The 26644-nt window shown below is 41.1% G+C and overlaps 1 protein-coding gene across 1 annotated transcript in view; it reads right to left on the bottom strand.

The window, feature by feature from the left end:
- ngfrb (nerve growth factor receptor b) overlaps window positions 1-21816 on the bottom strand; it is a 59825-nt gene extending 38009 nt beyond the window's left edge. Inside the window, exons 1-3 of the mRNA XM_017683898.2 lie at window positions 21769-21816; window positions 21296-21480; window positions 5979-6120 (exon numbers count right to left, since the gene is read on the bottom strand). Of these exons, the coding sequence (XP_017539387.1) occupies window positions 5979-6120; window positions 21296-21331 (178 nt within the window). The 5' untranslated portion in view covers window positions 21332-21480; window positions 21769-21816. The remainder of the gene's footprint in view (window positions 1-5978; window positions 6121-21295; window positions 21481-21768) is intronic.
- Between the last annotated feature and the right edge of the window lie 4828 nt (window positions 21817-26644).

Genomic DNA, 26644 nt, shown 5'->3' with positions numbered 1-26644 from the left:
TATTACTACTACTAATACTACTACTATTAACATTAGTAGTATAATAACTTCGTAGGTAGTTTGACCAGAGGAGGATGGTTCCCCCCTTGAGAGCCTTGGTTCCTCCCAAGGTTTCTTCCTCAGTTTCGAGGTTCCTCAGTTCCTCAGTTTTTCCTTGCCACTAGTGCTCCTGGCTTGCTCACCTGGGGGTTTTACATTCATGTTAAAACTTTGTCTTTTCTGGACATCAGTTGTAAAAAGCGCTATACAAATAAATTTGATTGGATTTGATTTGATTTTCTAGGTTGTGCGCACGGTAGTACACTAAAAAATGTCAAATTGGAAAAAGAAAACAATCGAAAAAAAAATTGCAAAAACAATCAGAAAATAAGTGAATTGCAGACAAGATGGTTTACATTTTTCCTTATCATTTGTTTTCTGTAAATAGATTGATTCTGACTTATTCTGAATCTGATGCCTGCAACATGTTGGGACAGCAGTTTAAGACAAAGTTCAAAAATGTTCAGTAACAAGTGATGCACCATCATGAGTGGGTGTAAAAGGAACATCCAGGAATGTCTTTTGTGAGCAAGGATGGCTCAAGGCTTAAAAATACATCAGAAAAAAACAGTTTAAGAACAACATTCCTCAGTCAGCAATGGCAAGGATTCTACGTATTTCACCCTCTCTGGTGCATATCATCATCAAAAAGGGCAAGGCCGAAAACCACAACTGGAATGCCTGTGACCTTTGATTCTTCAGATAGCACTGCATTAATAACCAGCATGCTTCTGCCAAGCATATCACCACATGAGCTTTGGAATACTTTAACAAACAACTGTTCATTACTGCATCCACAAATGCAAAGTTGCACAGATTATGCAGAAACACTTCCGACTTCTCTGGGTATGAGCTCGTGTGAAATGGACTGGTGCTCAGTGGAAACATGTACTGTGGTCTGACAAGTTTGTTCAGATTCTTTGTTTCATGTGCCCGTCTCCTTTTCTCAGTGAGGTTCTTCTTGAACAGCTACACATCCTTTCAGACTCATAGCGCTGAGTGGTCTTCTCACAGTGGAAGGATGGACAGAAACACCTGTGGATGTTTTCAGATCTGAAGCAGCTAGATTTTCTCCTCTCTCACAAAGACAGAAGCTTTAAGCGCTGTTTATTTTTTGGGGGCATGATGGTTTGGTGTCTACCAACTCTTCCAGGTGGTTGTTAGGAGCACCAGCACTACACCAGTGTAGTTTTTAATCAGTTTTTAAACTCCAGTTTTGGAATCTCTTGCTTATTTCACTTGTTTTCCTTTGACTTTCTTCTTCCTGAAGCAAGTGGATCATCTTATATTGAATCTTCTGCAAAACATCTCCTGAAAAATGAATGGCTGTTTTGACTGTCATTTTTATTCTGCACTCCAAAGCAGAATCACTCTGCCACTTTCACCTTTTCGGGAAGATGGATTCAACTTTTCAGACTGTTTATGGAAATAATGGTTGTGTTCTCTGGTGCTAAGAAGAAAAACACCACATTGTTACAATCATTAAGGTGGTTGGTTAGTGTAGTGGGTAACATCTCTGCCTTCTACACTATAGACTGGGGTTCAATCCCCACCTTGGCAAACACCCTACACTATACCAATAAGAGTCCTTGAGCAAGACTCCTAACACCACCTTCGCCTACCTGTGTAAAAATAATCAAATTGAAAGTCGCTCTGGATAAGACCGCCAGCCAAATGCTGTAAATGTAAGCAATCTTATGTGTGGTTGGTTAGTGTAGTGGTTAACACCTCTATGCTGTAGACTGGGGTTCAATCCCCTACTAGGGCAACCACACTACACTGTACCAATAAGAGTCCCTGGGCAGGACTCCTTCGCCCACCTGTGTAAAATGATCGAATTGTAAGTCGCTCTGGATAAGAGCGTCTGCCAAATGCAGAAAATGTAAATTAAGTTCCAAGGCCAGGGCCTGTAATGGTATAGGAGGGATAATAATTTGCTTAGGCATCTTTCATGTTGAATGACATATATATATATATACATTTTAAACTATATATTGTGCCTTCTAGACACTATCTTTTTCAGGAACGTCCAGGCTTACTTCTTCATGATGACGGCAAGCCACATTCCGCACGTATTACAGCAGCATGGCTGCGTAATCAGAGAGTGCAGGTGCTAGCTTGCCTTAAGTCTAGAACTGCCTCCGATTGAAAACAAGTGGCACATTTGTTAGCTGCTAACTGACATCTGTAACAGAATAATGGCAAAAAAATTAGCTTTCAAAACTAGATCAGTTGGTGCCACAGGCTTAAGAAGGGTATGGCTGTATCATACAGGCTTGACCACCAACTGGCTACGTCAGCTCAACATCATCATTCTCATCATCATCCCTGATTAGGGCTTCTCTCTTTCCCTGGTGTGTCGTGCACTCCAGCTGCTAATGGACTTATTGATGAGGGCCTGTGCTGGGGCTCACTGGATGGCTGGGAGGGGGTTGTTTAGGGGCTGGAGTGGCAGAGCGTTTCCTGCAGATGCAGATGGCTGAAAACCATCCTCCCTTCACCCCCTCACTCTTTCTCTCTCTCTCCTTCCCTCTTCCGCCCTCTCTGGGCCATTATCATAATGCAAAGCATCAATAATGCATGTGGAGACATTATTTCAGTGAGACAGCACAGAGTGTGTGTTCGCTGCGTGTGTGTGTGCGTGTGAGTACATTAGAGAGGGGCAGAGGTAACATTCTGCCAACCGCTTCTGTTTGTCAAGTGTCCATAGAAGGGAAGCCAATCTGGTAGCGCAGGCTTCCTAAGAGGTCCCAAACTATCAAGCCTGAGTCATTCCATCTCAGATCTTTCAACAAGGTCCTTCTGTTTTGTCTGTTTAGACCACCTAATCCATGACCATGAGATGAACATTGAGATCAGACTCTAAAACGTGACTCGGACCAGAGACTTTGTACTTGCTTTTTTGAAAAAATCCAGCAATCCCACAAATGTTTTAGGTTCCTTTAAAACCATACTGTGGTCAGAGGTTTGTTCTTTTAGCCGTCCATCCAAACAAGGGACGTGAATGTGCACATTGACCAGCTGTAACATTAAAACCACCTTGTTTTACACTAATTGTCCACTTTATCAGCTCCACTGACCACACAGGAGCACTATGTAGTTCTACAGTTACAGATTGTAGTCCATCTCTTTCTGTGCACAATTTGTCACCCTGTTCTTCAGTGGTCAGGTATTATTTGGGCGGTGGGTCGTTCTCAGCACAGTAACACTGACATGGTGATAGTGTGTTAGTGTGTGTTATGCTGGTGCGAGTGGATCAGACACAGCAGTGCTGCTGGAGTTTTTAAACACCTCAGTGTCACTGCTGGACTGAGAACCAAAAACACCTAGTCAACAGCGTCCTGTGGGCAGCATCCTGTGACCACTGATGAAGGACTAGAGGATGACCAACACAAACTGTGCAGCAGCAGATGAGCTATCGTCTCTGACTTTACATCTACAAGGTGGACTAACAAGGTAGGAGTGTCAGATGTAGTGGACAGTGAGTGGACACAGTGTTTAAATACTCCAGCAGTAGTGTCTGATACAGACTGTAGTCCATCTGTTTCTCTGCATGTTTCTCTTTGTCACCCTGTTCTTGAGTGGTCAGGACCCCCACACAGCAGGTATTATTGGTGGATCATTCTCAGACACAGCGGTGCTGCTGGAGTAAAACATTTGTTTTTCCGAAATTTGATAACTGCTTTAAAATCAAGGTAAAGGAGGCTAAAGTGGAGACCTTAACTGTAAAAAGCTTCAACCATGTTCTCTCAGGATCCACCCCGAACGTTCTGCTGAAAGCACAGGCAGGGAAAGCATGACAGGTGGGAGACGGGATGAGGGGAGGGGAGGGGAGGGACCCGTACGTCTGACATGTCGTTTGAGTATTTCAGCCCCAGGCTAGGGAGTCAGAAAGGGCACATACCTGTTTTAAAAGCTTACCAGTATCTGTTAAGCACCATGGAATCATGTTTTGCTGTAAACAAGAAGCTTCCTAAGACTGCCTGAACACAGGCAACAGCAACAGAAACTGGTAATCAGTCATTATATGCTGTAACGTGAACAGTTGCCACAATTTGTTTGAAAATGATCCCATTTCAACTTTCTATTTTCCGTCCATCCATTAATCACCAGCTGTCCTTGTGAGACACATCCGTCTCTGGTCTTTTCTTTGTATAATGCTCCTTTTACCTTTCGGCGGTGGGAGGCTGTTCAGTGTTTAACAGTTTACAGTTGAATTACAGGGTTGGGAGGGACGACACAGGGGCAGTCCTTGATGTGCGGGATTACGTTCGGAAAAACGTGAAGGGTTGGGGTTGATTGATGGGGAGGGACAGGTCCTGTGCCATTCAACCCCAACCCACCTGTGTCATTGCAGTTCTGTCAGCATTAGACTCTGTATTTGTCCAAGTTCTGATTTAGAGTGTGTTTACAGTCGTAGTTGGGCTCCCATTGGTCCCCACCAAAGCAGAAGATGATACACTGTTGAATTTTAGTTCTGGTTCGCTTAGCATTCACACTGATGTATTAACTGCAAGTCAAACTTTAAGAACCATGCTGACCTTACTGACCTTGTGCTTTTAAGTATGTCCTGTTTCATGTTTTTGGAGCCACTAGCCAAGTGGTCTTCCACAAGAGGTACTGGTATAAACAATTTAAATATGTATATTTTGTAATAAGTTTAGATTTTAACAACAGTTCTGTAGTAGTGAGCACTCACAGTAACTTAAAGTCACAGTAATATTTTTTTTTTACCCAAAGTGTGGAAAAAAGGGGTTCCATGTCATTTTTTCCAAGTATAAATTTGAACATTTAAAGAAATATATTTATTAAGTCCATGTTAGTCAATGCTTATTTCCAAGTCTTCTGTCACCACAACACACAATACTACCATTAATTATTATTATCATTACTATTAGACTTATAATTAATAGTAGCAGCAATAATAAGAATAATGATAATAATAGTCATGTCTTACCATACATTCCAAATGCCAATTGAAATTGTATTCATTGATGAATATTTGTAAATATTGGGGGTGGCACAGTGGTGTGGTGGGTAACGGGTGGGGCCGGGTGACCAGGGTCCTTTCTGTGTGGAGTCTGTATGTTCTCCCTGTGTCTGTGTGGGTTTCCTCCCACAGTCCAAAGACATGCAGTCAGGCTGACTGGACATGGTAAATTGCCCATAGGTGTGAGTGAATGTGTCTGTCTGCCCTGCGATGGGGTGGTGACCTGTCCAGGGTGTATCCTGCCTTTCGCCCAATGACAGCAGGGATAGGCTCCACTGACCCAGAAGAAGAAGCAGCTTAGAAGTGTTGTTTTAAACTGTTGTTAATATGAAGGTTAGTTTGGTGCCAAAATTGTGCTCATGAGAAATAAAGGCCACTTTGGATAACAAGAACCAAGCAGTGGCTCTCATGTCCTGAACTGCATGTCCCGCTGTTTGGATGTCCGTTTTCAGTCCAGGTCAAGAGCTAGCTTGCTTTCCCTCTCAGCATTCTCAGACTAATTGAGCTTGGCCAGTTCGAGCTGCCAGACGTGAAAGACACCAGCACTGCCAGAGCAATCCCAGACGCTAACAGTCTCACCTCTGACCCTTTCTGCTTTTCACTAGAAAGTCCTTCTCAGAGCCAGACCCGTTTTTAATGTTTCTATAATTCATTACAATGGCGAGCGGCCAAGAACAATATGACGGGTCTCTCTGCATCCCCAATAACAGTTTGTCAAGTCTCATTTGCCGAAAGCCTTTCCTCTTTAGCTGCTAATTACCTTTGGCCACTCAAAGAGTGCCCACTGTTCCCCAAGGGGAGGCTGGCTCACTCCTTTAAAAAGAGATGCAGAAAGCTGTAAAGCGGAGGAAATGGTAAGGAAATGGCATTTTAAATAAGGCAAGCACTTCATTATGCAGTGCCAGGTTCACCATTGTTCATGATTGACTAAGTGTGTGTGTGTACTCACTGTCCAGGCACGGCTCACACTCTGTCTGCGTCTGTCCACAGGGCTTAACCATGCCCTCGCCAGGCTGGCACTGCTTACAGCACTCCCCGCCTTTCGTGTACTGACCTGACTTGCAGACATCCTGAGCCGAGAAGACAGCAGCCTACAGAAACAGACAGAAAAAGGAGATATGAAACTGTTATCACATAATATGTAGGTACTAGTTAGGCACCGTCAGGATCATCTTGCATGTAATTATGTATATCAGTTCTGTTGTTTAGGTTTGGTTGGAAACAAAATTCTTGAAACATGCAAAAAGAATTATCCAATCAGAATTTGTTTTTCCTGTGGTATCTGGGTAGATACCGCCAAGCAAGCTTCCCATTGGTTAGGACTTCAGGGGCTGGACAGAAGGCCTAACATCCCAGATAGCAAGCGTATTAGGTTTGCTGGATTGATAAGGCTGACACCCCGCTGAATGTTTGCAACCCACAAACTACCCAGATTACTGTCCTGCGTGAAGCTCTAATGAGTTTTTATCCATTCTAACACATAGTCATTCGTTTTATGTCCTAATATAAAATGATTTTATAGAAGATGTAGTTTCTGACACTGTGCTAGATTAAAATTAGTCAATAAAGTACGTGTAATTAAAGAAAGGAAGGTAAGTAAATTTGACTGTGAGTGAAAAATGAGTGATACTAAGTGGAATTTTGTCTAATTGTCATACCTCAGACTGAATCGGACTCAATGTCCCACAATGCTTCAGGAGATCACATGACTATGGACAATCACAATCACAATCACAGTCTCCTGATAATTAACCCGATACACCTGTGCATGATGACCTAGTTAGTTAGTATATAAGTCCGGGCTTCAGGTAGACTCAGTGTGAAGTATTGTTTCTCCCTGAGTGTTTACTTTGTTGTTCTGAATTCTGTGTATTGAGTGTATCTTTGTTATTTTGACTTTGCCTTTTGATCTCCCCCTTTCTGTACCTTCACCAGCTGGTTTTGTGTATTTGAACTTGGACCTTTTTTGGATTGTTTTTTGACCACTATATTGTCTTCCCCTTGGATTTTGGTTGCCTTTGCTTTTTGGTATTTGACCCTCGCCTGTTTTTGACCCTGATACTCGTTCTGCTGTATTAAACCGTGTTTGTCTTCTTATCTGCGTTCGTCTGACTCCTGTGCCCAACCTAACACTAATACTCTGCTTAAACACTGATGGGCTGCCCAGAACATGCTGAGCAAAATGCCAGTACACCTCCAGCTTGGCCATCAGTGGTCCCACAGTGGCCCACTGTCTACTTGCTATCAGGCATGCCAGATCAAATACTAACATGCACTATATTTCTAAAAGTATTCAGTCACCCATCCAAATAATTGAATTCAGGTGTTCCCATCACTTCCATGTCCACAGGTGTATAAAACCAAGCCTCTAGGCCTGCAGGCTGCTTCTACAAACATTAGTGAAAGAATGGGTCACTCTCAGGAGCTTCCAGCGTGGTACCGTGACACAACGCCACCTATGCAACAAAAAAAGTCCAGTTGTGAAATTTCCACACTACTAAATATTCCACAGTCAACTGTCAGTGGTATTATAACAAAGCGGAAGCAACTCGAAGTGGTCGGCCACGTAAAATGACAGAGCGGGCTCAGCGGATGCTGAGGCGCATAGTGCACAGAGGTCACCAACTTTCTGCAGAGTCAATCGCTACAAACCTCCAAACTTCATGTGGCCTTCAGATCAGCTCAAGAACAGCATAGAAAGCTTCATGGAATGGATTTCCATGGCCGATTTCCTGCATCCAAGCCTTGAAATCCACATGAAATTAGCATTATTGTAGTGGTATTTTTGTTCCCTTCTGGAAAGTTCAGCACTGGAAGGTTCCTCATTAGTAGTAGAACATTTTTTCTAGACACAACACAACCAACACAAAACTACCCAATAACAGCTTTAATGGTAAACAGGGGCTACTAATGCTAGCAGTGTATCAAAGCTAGCTAGACCCATGCAGGGTTGTATGCAACTGCACTGAACTGTGTAGTTGCTAAACTGGAACAAACGGCTAAACATGTACAAACAAGAGAGACTCCACCTCAAAAATCCTCCTTATTACCTAAACATCTCACCATGCACTGCAGTTTGGAAGACCAGCTTTCACACTGACCATCTCATAGATCCTTTTAGCCATGGATGTGCTCCTTCAGATGCTCATTCTGGGACAGGGAGGGCCATGGGGTTGTCTTCTTGGACCCCAGCTAGGATTAATCTTAGACAAACAGGAATTTTCAATGGAAAACTCAAACATCAGTGGTGTCTGGAGTCAGGAACAGTAGATGCTAGACTTGGAACAATGTTCCACTATGAATATGGCAATCTACATTTTGCTGTTGTTGAAAGAAAACATAATTTCTCTAAAATGGTAACTTTCCAGGAGAAGGAAGAATCTTACTTTATTTTTAATGTAAGTCAATGGAACCAGACATTTTTCAAGTCATTTTGGGCCGTTTCTTTTGGTCCATTCTTCATAAGATGTACACACAATGTAAAGGGCAACAGGCATTTTCAAATTATGTCAAAAACTGAAAAACGAGATTCTGAGGTTTTCTTCCGACAACAGTGAGATTATGATGTGAACTGTCTATTTATTCTAAACCTCTACCTAGCACTAACATTCACTGACCACTTTATCACACACAGCCAACCAAAACTGCTTCTGTCGCCCACAAGAAGAAACTTGATTGTGTAAAATACAAACACAGTGATCAGAGTAGCCTATCGAATTTTGTTTGTTTCCTGCCTTCCGCCCGATGACCATTGGGATACGCTCCAGCACCCGTGACCCTGAGGGAGAAGCGGCTTAGAAAATGGATGGATCCATTTATCCACGGTGGATGAATTGCAATGACAGTCATACAATTAATTTACATCGACTTGCACTGAAAATATAAACATAACTAGCTGGCTGTGTGGGTTTTGCCTGTCCCATCAAGAAGCTTGACCTAAATAAGATGCTTTGTTATTGCAATTTAAAAAATGCCCCACCCATTGCAGTACCACCACAGCCCACTGGGGGGATGGCTAACACAAACTGCATCAACAGATGGACTACAGTCTCTAACCGTACAACACTATAGTGAAGCTACAAGGTAAATGTTGCTAATAAACTGAATGAGGAGCATTAATATGAACATATTAATATATTAATGCATAATCTGTTGTATCGAAATAGAAGACATTCAATTGAAATTCCAACATGTGGTTGGTGTTGTACTGGGGTAACACCTCTGCCTTCAATGCTGTAGACTGGGGTTCAATCCCTGCCAGGGTAACCACCCTAAACTATACCAATAAGAGTCTTTGGCAAGACTCCTAACACTTTGCCTACCTGTGTAAAATGATCAAATTGTAAGTTGCTCTGGATAAGTGCGTCAGCCAAATGTCAATTTTGTTCAATCCCCACAAAAATGAATGAGACATCACCATGGTATCATGTCAACACTCGTTCAGAACACTTGGTAAAATCCAATCCTGCTTCAGATCAGCATTTTTTGGTAGCTCTAGATTAAACACAGAAATATGACCAGCTCCTGAAGCCCTAACCAATGGGAGAAACCACAGGAATAAAAATCCTTATCAAGATATGAACCTGTTTTTCCCAACCAAAACATGAAACAAGAGTATTATTCCAAGGCTTGCAACAAGCATGCTGAAGCATTTGAATAAAAATGAATGAAACGCATGTACAGGCGTGTAGTTTAGTTCCCAGTCATTACTACGTCTTCTCTGAAGGCCTAGAAGGCCCTGAAGGCTCCCCACTGGCGAAAAACGTTGCAGATCAACTCCAAGTCTGCGGTAACCCTTTGCACTGCAATGCTTAAACCCATTAAAACAGGCTAAAACTAGACTCTTTCAAATGAACAGCCACTATGCATCCAAAAGACACAAGAGGAGGCTAACGCTGTGACCTCCGTAGATTCTTCATGAAGTTAAGCGCTGAAAATGTGAAACAGCTGATTTCTCAGTCAAAGCCTTGCGGTTATTATTTACTTAGGCTTAAGAAGAGACTCAGTGGCCCATAGCTAAAATAAATGCCGCCCCCAGCCTCTCTGCGATTATTCCCTTAAGATAGATTAGTGCTGCGCTTTTGTGATATGCAGTCAAAAACAGAGCTATCAGATGGACTGCAGACAACGGGGCGTCTGTGTGTAATTTCCCAAAGAAAACATTGTAGCGTGTGTACAGCAGCTTGACTTCTGGTGGGTTCTTGTATCAGTAGACTTGAGCGTGGTTGATGAGAAACTACAATAAGAGATGAAAAGTCATGGGAATCTTCGCACCTTTGGATTCCCTTGACAAGTCTTTGGCAGGAGTTACTATTTTATCTGAACCGATTTGCTTCTGCTGGCCAAAGGCTTAAAACAGTGTACAGTTCTGCTACAAAATGCCTGACAGCAAGTGGAAAGTCCAGATGTGACATGAACAACCTGAATGGTTTTCGAAGATAAACACTAATAAACCTTTCATGCTTGCACAAGTAAGCAAAAGCAAAGAAAAGCATATATTGATATATCCGCTGGCAAAAAGCAGCCAGTTGCTCTGATGCCAAGTTAGCCAGATGTTTGGAGATGTGTGCCAAATGACTTTGCACCAGCCAGGACAGTCACCACTCCATTACAAGTAGGTACACTCAGTGTCCAACAGTGCCGCAACAAGCATGATGATGCTATTGACTATTAACATTTAACTTCCAATGTTGAAATATTGACATTTTCTCAAACTTGTGGCTGGTTCTTGTGGCTGATTCTCACAAAATAATGACTTTTTTAAGTTTTATAATTCATTTTTTCAACATACTATGTCAAAAATTTGTTGCTATCTCAAAATCATGGGAAAATAAGTCATAATTTCAACATAAAAAGTCAAAATTACAGAGAAAGTCATTTTTCAAGATAAGTCACTATTTTGAGATAGTAAATCCAAAATGTTATGTATTGCAGCCAGATGCCAGAGCCCCTTGCCTTGTATTTATACCTTTGGACCACTATCCCACATTATTTTATCCCCTTCTGAAAAGACATAGTAAAGTATGAAGGTAGAGGAAAAAAATTGTGTAGTTCTTTTCTCTTTTTCAGTTTCTGGCAGCAAAAATTTTTTAAATTTTCATGTATTTTCTTAACGTTTTGACTTATTATGAATCATATCAGTTTTCACTGATATTTTCTTTTAATAATATATATATATATAATATATATATACTATGTCAAAAAAAATACATTTTCTCAAATGTTTGACTTAGTATATCAAAATAACTACTTATTTTCTCGAAAGTTTAACTCGCAATGTTGAAATAGTTACTTATTTCACAAAAGGTTTAACTTTTTTAAAATAAAAAACTATTTCCTAGAAATGTCTCAGTATCTTCAAAAAATGACATTTTTGACTTGCTGTGTCAATTACTTATTGTCTGGAAATGCTATTTTAATATCTCAAACTAATCACTTATTTTCTGTAATGTTTAACTGACAGTGTTAAAATAATGACTTATTTTCTCAAACTTTCAATTTAGTATCTCAACATAATGACTTATTCTGACAAATATTCACTTGTATAAATTTTATAATTCATTATTTCATTTGACATGTATTTGCTATGTCAAATTTCTTTCTTAACTTGAAATCATGGGAAAATAAGCCATTAATTCAATATAATAAGTGGAAATTACAGAGAAAATAAGTCAATTTTTCAAGATAATTAATCATTATTTTGAGATAGTTAACATTTTATTGCACTGCTGCTAGAAACATTCACCATACAGGGTCTGCTGATGACTGTATGCAGCTATCATCCTCCACAATCTAGTCCTTTAATGTTCCAGAAAGTCTCTACAGTTTAACCCCCTGACAAGAAGTGATGGATGGTAGTTACCCAAGATGGTAGAAGATAAACAGTGAAATTTTTGACTCAGGTGAGCTGACTTCCTCAGAGAGAATAGAACAGCTAGAACCACGGTGACACCTTCACTCAAATTAGCATTCCTCACATTTCTAGCCCCTCGCCCTCCGGCACCTTCCCCTTCACATATACACACACACGTGTCCCCCCCACCCGCAGCCCCTCATCATCGCCATCATTTTGCCTCCAGTGACATTCAACAACAACCACATCACTTGTAGCCAGCTTTCTTTTCTTTTTTCAACGACCCGAAACAGCTTGTAAAAGCGTCCAGAGGGCATCCCTGCCCGGCGGATAGAAAGTGACCACTCGACCTGATTCATGTGTGGCTTATGTATCTCCACCAACTGTGCACATGAATGCATTTTACCAAAGGACGGTTGATGTTTTGGACAATTAAGTGCAAGTTTTTCTTTTTTCAGCTTCAGGACAAAAAGCAGAAAACATAAATTACATCGAAGCCTCCAACACTTAGTATTCAGTATTCAGGCCCAATCCCATTTCACCCCTCGCCCCTAACACTGAGCCATTAGCCCTCCGTTTTGCGCATTCACATCTAGGGGTAGGGTGTCCTGGTTTTTGTGGTGGGGTCTTAGGACTACATGGCTACTACATATATGGCACACTCCAAACAGAGTGTTACTAGAAGAAAAAAAAGAAAAACCAGCAAAATTGTTGCGCAAGCGACCAAAGAAACCCACAAACATGAGAATTTTCTCCATTTAAATTTTATGATAACCACTGTTTTATCTTAGTTTATTATTGTTTCGGTGTATTATGGTTCTTCACAACAAGCATAAAACATACTAATAGTAGCCGATGTCTCGGTAGCTAGCTAAGTAAATTTCCCGTTCCACCTTAAATGTTGGAAACCATTTATGCAACTAGATTATCTTGTATGTTATCTTATCGTATATGGGCCACTGTACTGAATTAGTTCAAACTGTGGTCACACAGTATCTTAGCCACACCCCTGCACTTAGAGCAGGACATGAGACTGCATCCCTGTCCCTCATGGCCACATGATAAATATGTCCAAAATCAACCTGAAAATCAGTGTGGAACGTTACGAGTTGTCACTACCACAACATACATTTTCTACAAGTAAGTAAACGTTTGTGAACTTTAATTAATGAAAAATATTACCATTGTATGTGTGTACAGCTGTTCAAAGCTGTGTTTGCTAGTCATGTACTATTGTTTTTTTAGTGAGCTAAAATCGTCACTCCCGAAACAGTTCCTACTGAAACATTTCGTAAAGTTTCAGATGTGTCATGATTGTTTTGGTAATGACAAAATGGAATGTTTAATCATTTAGCCTAAAGTATGATTTAGTAAAAACCTGGAACGTGTTTTAACATGGTATAATGACCTATATGGGCTCCCAGGTATGAAAAAATACATATTGCTTAGAAAGCTCCTTATAGTGATGCAGGTTTGTTGTAACAGTAACAATTACCTCTTCACACATTTTATACACTGACCATGGGAAGTTTATCATGTTTATAGGGTAGTAGTTCAGGATAGAGTAGTTTTATGTGAGTTGTCCATTTAGCTGAATGTTACAATACTCAAAGCCAGCACGTCTATACTGAAAAAAAGCATGGAAACCATTAAAAGTGTCTCTTGGTTTCTGGTGGTGCACAGCAGTCACTAATGGTATTTACTGTTTTCCTGATAACAGGTGTTAACAGATGTTTTGGGATTGTTTTTAGATGCATTTGATGGTTTTCAGATGGGATCTAAAGGGGTCCTACAGGAAACTAGTGGTCTCTTGATGGTATGCCAATTCCCATTAGGAAGCAAAACCATCAGGTATTAATCCTAAAGGAGGTTTTAATGGTCTTTTCTTCAGCAGGGGTAGGAGGACTTGTCAGGCTTTCCACACTTTGTTCTCACTGTAACGAAAATAACTGATGATTTCAAAAGCTAGTGCTAGAAGTTGACACGCCTAATGGTCAGTGAGGCATCTACATACTATTTTACTCTGCTAGCGTTACTATGAAACACAAGCAACTCGACATGCCACAATCACAAGCTGGAAGTTATGTAGCATGACTACGTCCTTCAAGGGTTCTTTAGTAAAGACTATAGTTCTGTGCAGAACTATAAATATAGAACCATGAAAATTTTGCATACATGAAATTAAATGGTTCTTGGGATTGATGGACATTGTGTCCTATATGGTTCTATATAGGACCTTAAGCTTGTGAAAACAGAAGAACCCTTTTTGGTGCTGCTAATTATGCTGTGTATGTGGAGCAGTCTAATCCATTCAGTCATCTCTGCTCTGAATGTGTTTATTATAACAATAACACACATATATGCAGTCCTCATATGTAACTGGCTGAGTGCTTTGTCCACGCTGTATTATATTAGCTGAATGACAGCAGGTCATCAGTCAGCTCCTCTCTCCTCCCTGCACTCCTCGCTGTGAAGTGTGAAAGAGTGGAGTAAGTTCTTTAAGTTAAGTTAAGTGATACTTTTTTGATCCCACAACCGGGGAAATTCCACCTCTGCATTTCACCCATCCATGAAGTGAAACACCACATACACACTAGGGGGCAGTGAGCACACTTGCCCAGAGCGGTCGGCAGCCCTATCCACGGCGCCCGGGGAGCAGTTGGGGTGTAGTAGTTAGGTGTCTTGCTCAAGCACACCTCAGTCATGGACTGTCAGCCCTGGGGATCGAACCAGCGACCTTCCGGTCACAGGGCGAGATCCCTAACCTCCAGCCCATGACTGCCCCACTTTAATTGAGCAGGGTGGCAGAGCTGAACTGCTCGGCTCTAAAAGAGCTATTTCACCTGTTAGTAACTGAACCAAACACAAAAGGTTAGCAGCTGAATGGCAACCACCTCAGTCTCTAGCACACACACACACACACACACACACACACACACACACACAGGGTCCTACACAACCTCAAACAACGCTAAACCTGTTTACACACAGCAGAGCTGCACTGAAATGAAGCCAAGGTCCAAAAGAGTCTGAGACAATCAGTAAAACGCAAATCTAAAAATGAGATAAATTTAAACTTTTATAAGGTCTTTATTAATAATTAAGAGGATTGTTGTCATGGTGGTACCTCACTATCCACCGCTCTGATCTGTCTGTTTTCTGTTGTGCTGTTTTGTGTGCTGTACTTGTTTACTAGAGCTGAAGCGGATCTGTTTTTATGGTTGTTTCTTTTACTCAGAACTGGACGATCCTGCAGTGCCGGTCTGGACCGCAGGAGGAGGAGGAGGTGGAGGAGGAGGAGGACATCCTGCACACACATGCACAAACACACAGATTGTATACACATTGTTCAAGTTTTGGAATGACTGAATATATTAATACTATTAATAGATTTTTGTGTTGGTAATAATAACTTCAATAATAACTCTATAATAAAGCAATAAATCTACAGCATGTATCTAATATTATGAACTAGACATTAGATAGGACCTTTAGATGTGTTTCAGGTATTATAGATACAACAAGACGTTATTACATGATAAATAATATACACTAACTTTATTCAGAAAATGATTTTTTTATAACTTTAGTTATAAATGTTTTTTATATTATCCTTTTTAATTACAATCATTGTACTATCATTTTAATAAGACCTTTATTCTAGATTTTTTTATTTTCTTAGAACGTAATTCTAAATGTTAATTTTATTTTTATTCTGGATATATCCTTTATTAGAACTTTGTTCTGAATAATACTTTTATTAGAAATTTAATTTAATTTAATAATTAACTCTTAGTTCTAATTAATGAACTTCATTCTGGACATTAACTGCATAAGAACAACATTCTGGATGGTAATTTAATTAGAATATCATTTCAGTTCATATCATTCCAAGATGTTCTACAGCTTTTTCTGTCATTTTAGTATCAGCTACAGCTCGATTCATCACTCTGAATTTCACATTCCTGCTCTAATATTGTACACGACTGTATTAGAATCATTTATTTACATATATCTGCAACTAATTTGGGTTTATATTATTAAAAACATTGATCCCAAACTTGTACAAACACACACACACACACACACACACGTATAGATACACACATACACACATACACATGCACACATATACACACACACAGACACACACACACACACACACATACATACACAAAGACATGCACGTACACACACATATACACACACACATACAACACATTCATACACACACATTCAGACACATACAGATACACACACGCACACACACATACACACACACATGTGCACACACATGCACACACATTCATATATACACACACACACACACACACGCACACATATACACACACACACATTCATACACACGCACACACACACACCCCCACTCAGACATGCGTACACACACATATACACATACACACACACACACACACATGTGCACGCACATGTCCACACATTCATACACACACACACACACACACACGCATGCACACATATATACACACACGCATGCACGCACACATTTATACACATAATTGAGAGAAATGTCAGTAACTGAGGAAAAATGGCAATAACTGATACCTTGGCAGACTCAGATTATGACTCCGTTTGGGAGGAGGTGCAATGATCCACACGTCAATAAGATACTTTGATCATTAAATCATTACTTGGCCTCCCTCTAGAGCTGCAGGCCCTTTTTGTGTCCACCACATGTTGGTGAACACCTCTGATTCGACTGAAACTAGTAGCCCTGGAACTGAATCGGTGAATAAATGGATCAGTGACCAGTTTAGAAAGAACAAATCATCCAAACAAATCTTTGAAAAGGACTGCGATCAGATCTTTCCGACCTGGTTAAGCTCAATAAAATGACTCACAGATGTGTGGGAACTGCTGTCGGAGGTACTTTTCACTCATATGCACTTAACTCTTTGACCCAAACCTGTTGCCACTTGTTAGTGAGTGGAGAGTTTACACTCTCACGCTGGAGGTGGGGCGTCAGAAGAAGACTATGCAGGAGTGACTCGTCAGAGTGTTACGTAACAGCAGCGCCGTGAGGGAAGACTGCAAACTTCATCACAACACTAACGTGACTGAGGCACCCTGACTGAGGGAGAGAAAGCATGTCCTATTTTGTCAAAAAGCCTTAATTTCCCACAGCTATTAAAGCAGCGCAGGTGAGGCTGGAGCTGTGCTCTAATGCAGCAGCTCCACATTTTCCATTATACCGCAGTTAAAAGAGCCTGTATCAGGTTTAGGACCAGCCTAAATAGCAGTTTACACACTGCAAAAAATTAAAATTAGACCCTTATTAGTCCCTCCGCAGTTGACCATCTGTGCAGTGAAACACCACATACACACTATTGAACATATGCACTGGGGGGCAGTGAGCACAGCCCTGTCCACGCGCCCGTGGAGCAGTTGGGGGTTAGGTGCCTCACTCAAGGGCACTTCAGCCACGTACTGTCGGCTGACACAACACCATTTTTGCAGTGTAGGCTTTCAATACTCTCTCAAAATGACCCTCCAAACAACATTTATAGCATTCATACCTAAAATATATCCATGAAGTGGCAACAATGAGTGCATTTCAATGCACTCAATAGTCTTTCTATTAGATTAGAAATAGATTTCTGCAGTTATCTGATTATTCAGATGGTCATGTAAACACCATACTCTGATCTAGATACCCGATTAAGAAATCCGATAAAGAGGCTGGATTTTAGCTCAGTAATCAGATTTCTCAGTGCTGTTGACTCTTACTCTGATTTCTTCCTTATTTCTCAGTCTGAGCATGTGCGAAAACAGATGGCGGTACTGGAAATAAGCAAGCAGTGTCGCCGCAAGCCGCAGCAAAACACTTTTGGAGCGATGCTGAAACCAAATCCAAGCTTGATGAAACGAAGCATTTATACATTCTTCATCTTCTAGATGATGTGTGTTCACATTTTCAGGTGAAGTAGTGCAATGTTTTTAAAAAATCTGCAGTGTGAAGTTTGAGTTTTACACTGCGTTTGCGTCTCTATAGCTCAGGCTCTCTATAGGGGCCATACGGACTGAGAAGCAAACATAATAATAATACATCAAACGTTTTTCATAATATGGGCCCTAATATGCTGCTGATTAGTCAGTTATCTGGATCAGGTGGCCTGTGGATGATCAGAGCTGATATCTGACCTGTTTGAACTGCCTCAGGGCTGGAGTGAAAACACTCTAACGGACGGCAGCTTCCATTTTTGACCCTTGCTGTCCACTTGCCCCCAGTGTAACCCAGAAGCAGAAGCACCGTGGTCAGCAGCTGCAGTGATGGCCACAGAGCAACAGCAGATGGAGAAGCAAATTCACACCCAAAATGGCCTGAAACGTCCATTTTCCAATGAACCGGCTCACATGAGGACCGAAGGAAAGCAATCAAAGTGCACTCAGCTGAAAGTACATCATTACAACCTGCACAGGCCACAGAAGAAAACAAGCTCAGTCTGAAAGTGTTTTAAACATGCAGGTTCACTGACCTCATGCATAAGTGTCTGCATGTACAGCCCAGCAGATTTATGGGCCACACATTATGAACAAAAATCAATACCAGTGATAAATTATAAATGTTTGTTTTGTCATATGTTAAAATCACTGATGACCCTTTGATGTAATGCAGTCGTTATTTTCACCAAAATGATTTACATGACTTTCCTAATTTGTCAGACACCCATAGAAACTCAGCTGTGATTGGTCAGGGCGGTCACAACGCACAGTAATGCATAATATGCATCTATCTGCTTTCTTGGATGTGATGTACTGAAACATTTCCTCTCATTTCTAATGTTATATAACATATTACAAGAACCAAATTCAAAATATCAGCAAGTTATATTTTGGACTGAACACCAGCAGAATTACTGACCAACAGAAAAATTACTGACCTGCAACAAACTCCCTCACCAGCAGACTCACTGATTTATAGCAGAATCACTGACCAACAGCAGACTCGGTGACTAATAGCAGAGTTACTGACCAACAGCAGAATTACTGACCAACAGCAGACTCAGTGACTAATAGCAGAGTTACTGACCAACAGCAGAATTACTGACCAACAGCAGACTCGGTGACTAATAGCAGAGTTACTGACCAACAGCAGAATTACTGACCAACAGCAGACTCACTGACTGATAACAGAATTACTGACCACCAGCAGAATTACTGGCCAACAGCAGACTCAGTGACTGATAGTAGAGTTATTGACCAACAGCAAAACTACTGGCCCACAAAAGAATTACTGACCAATGACAAACTCACTGACTGATAGCAAAGTTACTGACCAACAGCAAAATTCCTGACTGTAATATTACGGTACACATTATTGACTGTACACATTACTGACTGTAATATTACTGTACACATTACTGACTGTAATATTACTGTACACATTATTGACTGTAATATTATTGTACACATTATTGACTGTACACATTACTGACTGTAATATTTCTGTACACATTACTGACTGTACACATTACTGACTGTACACATTACTGTACACATTACTGACTGTAATATTTCTGTACACATTACTGACTGTACACATTACTGACTGTAATATTACTGTACACATTACTAACTGTACACATTACTGTACACAATACTGACTGTAATATTACTGTACACATTACTGACTGTACACATTACTGACTGTAATATTACTGTACACATTACTAACTGTACACATTACTGACTGTAATATTACTGTGCACATTACTAACTGTACACATTACTGTACACAATACTGACGGTAATATTACTGTACACATTACTAACTGTACACATTACTGTACACAATACTGACTGTAATATTACTGTACACATTACTAACTGTACACATTACTGTACACATTACTGACTGTAATATTACTGTACACATTACTGACTGTACACATTACTGACTGTAATATTACTGTGCACATTACTGACGGTAATATTACTGTACACATTACTAACTGTACACATTACTGTACACATTACTGACTGTAATATTACTGTACACATTACTGACTGTAATATTACTGTACACATTACTGACTGTACACATTACTGACTGTAATATTACTGTACACATTACTAATTGTACACATTACTGTACACATTATTGACTGTAATATTACTATACACATTACTGACTGTAATATTACTGTACACATTACTGACGGTAATATTACTGTACACATTACTGACTGTACACATTACTGACTATAATAATACTGTACACATTACTGACTGTACACATTACTGTACACATTACTGACTGTAATATTACTGTACACATTACTAATTGTACCCATTACTGTACACATTACTGACTTTAATATTACTGTACACATTACTGACTGTAATATTACTGTACACATTACTGACTGTACACATTACTGACTGTAATATTACTGTACACATTACTAACTGTAATATTACTGTACACATTACTGACTGTACACATTACTGACTTTAATATTACTGTACACATTATTGACTGTAATATTACTGTACACATTACTGACTGTAAACATTACTAATTGTACCCATTACTGTACACATTACTGACTGTAATATTACTGTACACATTACTGACTGTACACATTATTGACTGTAATATTACTGTACACATTACTGACTGTAATATTACTGTACACATTACTGACTGTACACATTACTGACTGTAATATTACTGTACACATTACTGACTGTAATATTACTGTACACATTACTAACTGTACACATTACTGACTGTAATATTACTGTACACATTACTGACTGTACACATTACTGACTGTAATATTACTGTACACATTACTGACTGTAATATTACTGTACACATTACTAACTGTACACATTACTGACTGTAATATTACTGTACACATTACTGACTGTACATTATACAATCCTTTACCCATTTACATACTCCATATTATAGAAGACTCACTGACCAATAGTAGACCTACTGACCAATAGGCTTAAAATATACAAATTTGACCAAATCAAACAGCTCTGCCCAAATTTCACCTAAAGTCTGAACTTTAGCAACTTACAGAATTTCTAAAAACTCAACAGCAAGTGCAACAAAAATGTAAACATATACATTATTATTATTATTATTATTATTATTTCTCTGTGTACCATATGGTCACTGTGAGTACAGTGGAACATCCTGAGTATGAACCCTTTTATATTAGAGAGGCCCTACTGTACATCTCTGTTGACCAGCATCAAATTTACTGACCAACAAGTCAAAATTCTTATCAACACATTCAAAATCCCACGCGGTGTCACTCTGAACTTGTCCAAAAGTAAACGCACCCCTTCCTGGAGCGGTCAGTGATCAGAGTCTCAGAGGAAGCTGCAGCTGAAAGTGTGTTTTCTGCACTCACCACTCCGAGTACGAGGGTTAAAGCGGCAGCCAGCATGTCTGAGTCCCGCCTGCAGTCCAGCGTAGGCGCCCCAAAGCCGCTTCTCACTAAACGCTCAGTCAAACAGCGCGGTCACTCGCTGGGCAGTAGAACGAGCATCCCTGCGGGGTCACTCCTCATGGACCAGTGTGAGTCTCTCTTACTCACTGAGCAGGAGAGAGAGAGAGAGAGAGAGAGAGAGAGAGAGAGAGAGAGAGAGAGAGAGAGAGAGAGAGAGAGAGAGAGAGAGAGAGAGAGAGAGAGCAACACTGAGAACGAACAACTGCACGTTCCGCTCTGAGAGGCTTCAGCGCGTTCACGTAACAGACAACGCGCGTTCACAGAGGTGGAGTGCAGTCGACCACTCCTCTCTCTCTCTCTCTCTCTCTATCTCTCTCTCTCTCTGTGTGTCAGTGATAGACACAGTGTGTAACACGCAACCGTGTGTGACTGACCAGTAATGGGAGAAGGCCAGTGCGCATTTAGGGCCATCAGAGTCCGCTCCGGAGCCTGCAGTAACACAGTGTGCCACCAGGGGGCAGCACGAACTTTATTGCCATTAACACATATTTGTGCTTCACTTGACACGTATACATATGCATATAGAATAACATCATCACAGCCACGCTTACCTCAACATCATACCAATGTCCATCTATATTTATACTTATAAAACCGAAAAAAAAACTATAAGGTAGAGTGACAGATGACCATCCTCTTCTGAAGACAGGTCATTGTAGTTGTAATGAGCAGTGCTGTGTTCCATCATTTACACATGCCTGACCTTTTTCATCCTGTTGATGGTGATGGGCAGCCTTGCTCTGTACTGTCCATGATCAGTAATCTGATCAAAATCAGATTTCTGCAGTTATCAGATTGTTTAGATGGTCATGTGAACATCATACTCCAACCAAGAAATCCGATAAAGAGGCTGGATTTTGGCCAGTAATCAGATTTCTCAGTCTTACTCTGATTTCTTTCAGATTTCTCAGTCTGCATGTTAGCGGAACGTTGGATGTTTCCTCCTCTTCATCCACACTTGATCTATCTATATAGATAGACAAACAGACAGACAGATATATACACTATATTGTCAAAAGTATTCGCTCGTCTGCCTTCACACGCATATGAACTTGAGTGAGATCACGTTCTTAGTCCATATGGTTTAATATAATGTTGGCCCACCCTTTGCAGCTATAACAGCTTCAACTCTTCTGGGAAGGCTTTCCACAAAGGTTAGGACCGTGTTTATGGGAATTTTTGACCGTTCTTCCAGAAGCACATTTGTGAGGTCAGACACTGATGTTGGACGAGAAGGCCTGGCTCACAGTCTCCACTCTAATTCATCCCAGAGGTGTTCTAACGGGTTGAGGTCAGGACTCTGTGCAGGCCAATCAAGTTCTTACACACCAAACTTGCTCATCCATGTCTTTACGGACCTGCTTTTGTGCACTGGTGCGCAGTCATGTTGGAACAGGAAGGGGCCGTCCTCAAACTGTTCCCACAAAGTTGGGAGCATGAAATTGTCCAAAATCTCTTGGTGCTGAAGCATTAAGAGTTACTTTCACTGGAACTAAGGGGCTGAGCCCATCTTCTGAAAAACAACCCCACACCATAATCCCCCCTCCACCAAACTTTGCACTTGGCACAATGCAGTCAGACAAGTATGGTCTCCTGGCAACCGCCAAACTCAGACTCGTCCATCGGATTGCCAGACGGAGATGTGTGATTCGTCACTCCAGAGAGCACGTCTCCACTGCTCTAGAGCCCAGTGGCGGCGCTTTACACCACTGCATTCCACACTTTGCATTACGCTTGGTGATGTAAGGCTTGGATGCAGCTCCTCGGCCATGGAAACTCATTCCATGAAGCTCTCTACACTGTTCCTGAGCTGATCTGAAGGCCACATGAAGTTTGGAGGTCTGTAGTAATCGATCTGCAGAAAGTTGGCAACCTCTGCGCACTATGCCCCTCAGCATCCGCTGACCCCACTCTGTCATTTTACGTGGCTGACCACTTCGTGGCTGAGTTGCTGTCGTTCCCAATCGCTTCCACTTTGTTATAATCCCACTGACAGTTGACTGTGGAATATTTAGTAGTGAGGAAATTTCACGACTGAACTTGTTGCACAGGTGGCGTCCGATCACGGTACCACGCTGGAATTCACTGAGCTCCTGAGACCGATCCATTCTTTCACTAATGTCTGTAGAAGCAGTCTGCAGGCCTAGGGGCTTGGCTTTATACATCTGTGGTCATGGAAGTGATTGGAACACCTGAATTTAAAGACTTGGATCAGTGAGTGAATTCTTTTGTAAATACAGTGTATGTTTCTCTCTTCCTCTCTCTCCTCTCTCTCTCTCTCTCTCTCTCTCTCTCTTTATCACTCTCTTCTCTCTGTCTGTCTTTCTGTCTCTCTCTCTCTCTCCCTCTCTCTCTCTCTCTCTTTCTCTCTCTTTCTCTCTCTCTCTCTCTGTCTCTCTTTATCTCTCTCTTCTCTCTGTCTGTCTTTCTGTCTCTCTCTCTCCCTCTCTCTCTCTCTCTTTCTCTCTCTTTCTCTCTCTCTCTCTCTCTCTCTCTGTCTCTCTTTATCTCTCTCTTCTCTCTATCTGTCTTTCTGTCTCTCTCTCTCCCTCTCTCTCTCTCTCTCTCTCTCTCTCTCTCTCTGTCTCTCTTTATCTCTCTCTTCTCTCTATCTGTCTTTCTGTCTCTCTCTCTCCCTCTCTCTCTCTCTCTCTTTCTCTCTCTCTCTCTCTCTCTCTGTCTCTCTTTCTCTCTCTCTCTCTCTCTCTCTCTGTCTCTCTTTATCTCTCTCTTCTCTCTGTCTGTCTTTCTGTCTCTCTCTCTCTCCCTCTCTCTCTCTCTCTCTCTGTCTCTCTCTCTCTCTCTCTCTCTCTCTCTCTCTCTCTCTCTCTCTCTCTCTCTCTCTGGTTATGAAGATCACCTCTCTGATCTCAGTCTTAATGGCTGAGGGATTGGTTACTGCCTGCCCACAGATGCTCTGCTGCACTATTGATTGTTTTCTACAGTGACCTTACACTGACCTTCAGTCTGATTGGGCAGTACGTGGGCGGTCACTGTGTGCAGATGTGTATAGTCTTTCAGCAGATGCTTATTCTGGTTCTTTAGAAGTGTGAACTGCATTCATCACTTTATTGTGCAATCAACTCATGTAAAGATATTTTCTGTAATAACAGAAGTTATAATATTGAGCTGTACCACACAGCATCGTGGGATATGATGGCTGATATGATATTGGTGTAAATTCTAAGCAATGTGAAAGGGGAACTCCACCAATTTTTCATAATTTCTGCATAATTGAATGTTTACCATGTAAGTCGTTCAGAGAGGTTTGGTGTGAAACATTCTGTTCTAGAGAAACTTAGAGTCAGAATTGTTTACATTGTTTCTGATAGGAACCAGACGTCCACCTTTAAAGAAAAGTTACTACTTGAAAGGGTTATTTAAATACATTCATGGTGGAGGGATACATGTAGGCCACTGTGAGGAAAATAGTGCCTAAAGAAAACATAGTTTTTCAGATTTTCTGCTATTTTCCCATCATCAAAGTTCCATATAAAACTCAGAAGACACGTTTAGGTTCACTGGTGGTTCTGGATAGCAAATAAAATATCTATTTTTGCATTGTAGTCATGGCGACCCCTGGTTCCTATCACCAAATCTAAGTCAAGCCACTCTGAAGGACTTTGTTTACATATCACTGTGTGAATTATGCATAAATGTTGATAGAATAACCAGCAAGTTTGTGTCGCAAGTCTGTCAAGCTCCAAGATGAACCCAGACTACATCTTCCCTCACACACAGAGTCTCACTCAGAATCCTCTGGGAGATCACATGACTTCTGACAGTTCCTTACGCTCTAATCAGCGCTCTAGATCTCCTAAACACTGATTCTCTTCACCTGTGCCTCATGTCATATGACCATCTTAGTTTAGTTTATAGGCCTGGGCTTTAGCCATAGCTAATTGCGAGGTGCAGAATCAGTCATGATCTACTGAGCGGTCTACTATTTGCCTGTTTACTGTTTCTGACCATTGCTTTCCGTTTTTTGGCCCTGCCTTTTGCCTTTCCCCTTTGGACTGTTTGCCTCCTGTTTTTGACATTTTTGCCTGTTTTCCTCGACGCTGCGATTTTGCCTGACTCTCTTGGACCCTTTGCCCTTGGTGATGACCGTCTGTTTGTATTTGCTGCTCCTTTTGGAATTGACCCCTACCTGTTCTGTGACTACAAACTTGGATTCTGATTCTAACCGTAAAGCCTCAATTGTGTTTTCAAGCGTCTGACTCTTGTTGGCACGTCACAATTGGCATCGCCTTCCATGTAATTACTCAACATTATAAAGATGTAATGAAAGTCCTGGAATTTAAAAGGCTAAGATTACTGAACACCTCAACACGGTTTGAGGCAACTGTGTGCGGTTAAAGGCTAATTTCTACCAACACATGGGAGAGGAACCCAACTCCTGACCTTTGACCTTGTTGATGACCCTCCATCAAGCCTGAATAGAGCCATACAGAGGGCAGAGAGGAGCTGTGGGAGGTTTTATCTCTCACTGAACAAAGAGTACAATGATTACGCATCTATTGCTTTATGCTACACAACAGTAATGAATACGAACAGAGAAGGAAGTGTCCATCCTTCCACTGTGAGAAGACCACTCAGCACTGTGGGTCTGAAAGGATGTGTAGATAAAGAAGAACCTCACTGAGAAAAGGAGATGGACACATCAAACAAAGAAGCCGAACAGTGGATTGACCATCCCAGAGTCCAGACCTCAACACCACTGAATGGGTTTGATCACTTCAGAAAATCATCAACCAGCTTCTAAGACTGAACTTTGGAGGCGTGTCTGCAGATTCTTTGATGAACTGAAAGTGAGTCTCCTGAAAAGACTGGAAGCTGGAATAAAGGGAAGAAGTGGACAATGTAGTAATTACTGAAACATGTCATATTATCCATCCATCCATCCATTTTCTAAGCCGCTTCTCCGTCAGAGTCACGGGGGGGTGCTGGAGCCTATCCCAGCGGTCATCAGGCGGAAGACAGGATACACCCTGGACAGGTCGCCAGTTCGAATTTTATTGTGATTTATTAAATACAAAAATACAGTGATTTAAATGTTAATAAAGTAATTCAGATTGTTTTGGTGTGAAATGCTCCAAACTCACTAATTCATATCTCTTTACAGTGGTGTGTGAATGGAACCAGAGGTCACCATGTCTACAACACTCACTCATTATCCAGAAACTCCACACGAGAGACAGAAGAAGGGGAGAGAGAGAGAGATAGAAGGAGAAGAGGAGAGAGAGAGAT

The sequence above is a fragment of the Pygocentrus nattereri genome, chromosome 13 (assembly GCF_015220715.1).
Source record: "Pygocentrus nattereri isolate fPygNat1 chromosome 13, fPygNat1.pri, whole genome shotgun sequence".
NCBI lineage: Eukaryota > Metazoa > Chordata > Actinopteri > Characiformes > Serrasalmidae > Pygocentrus > Pygocentrus nattereri.
This window is presented reverse-complemented; position numbering and strand designations above follow the sequence as displayed.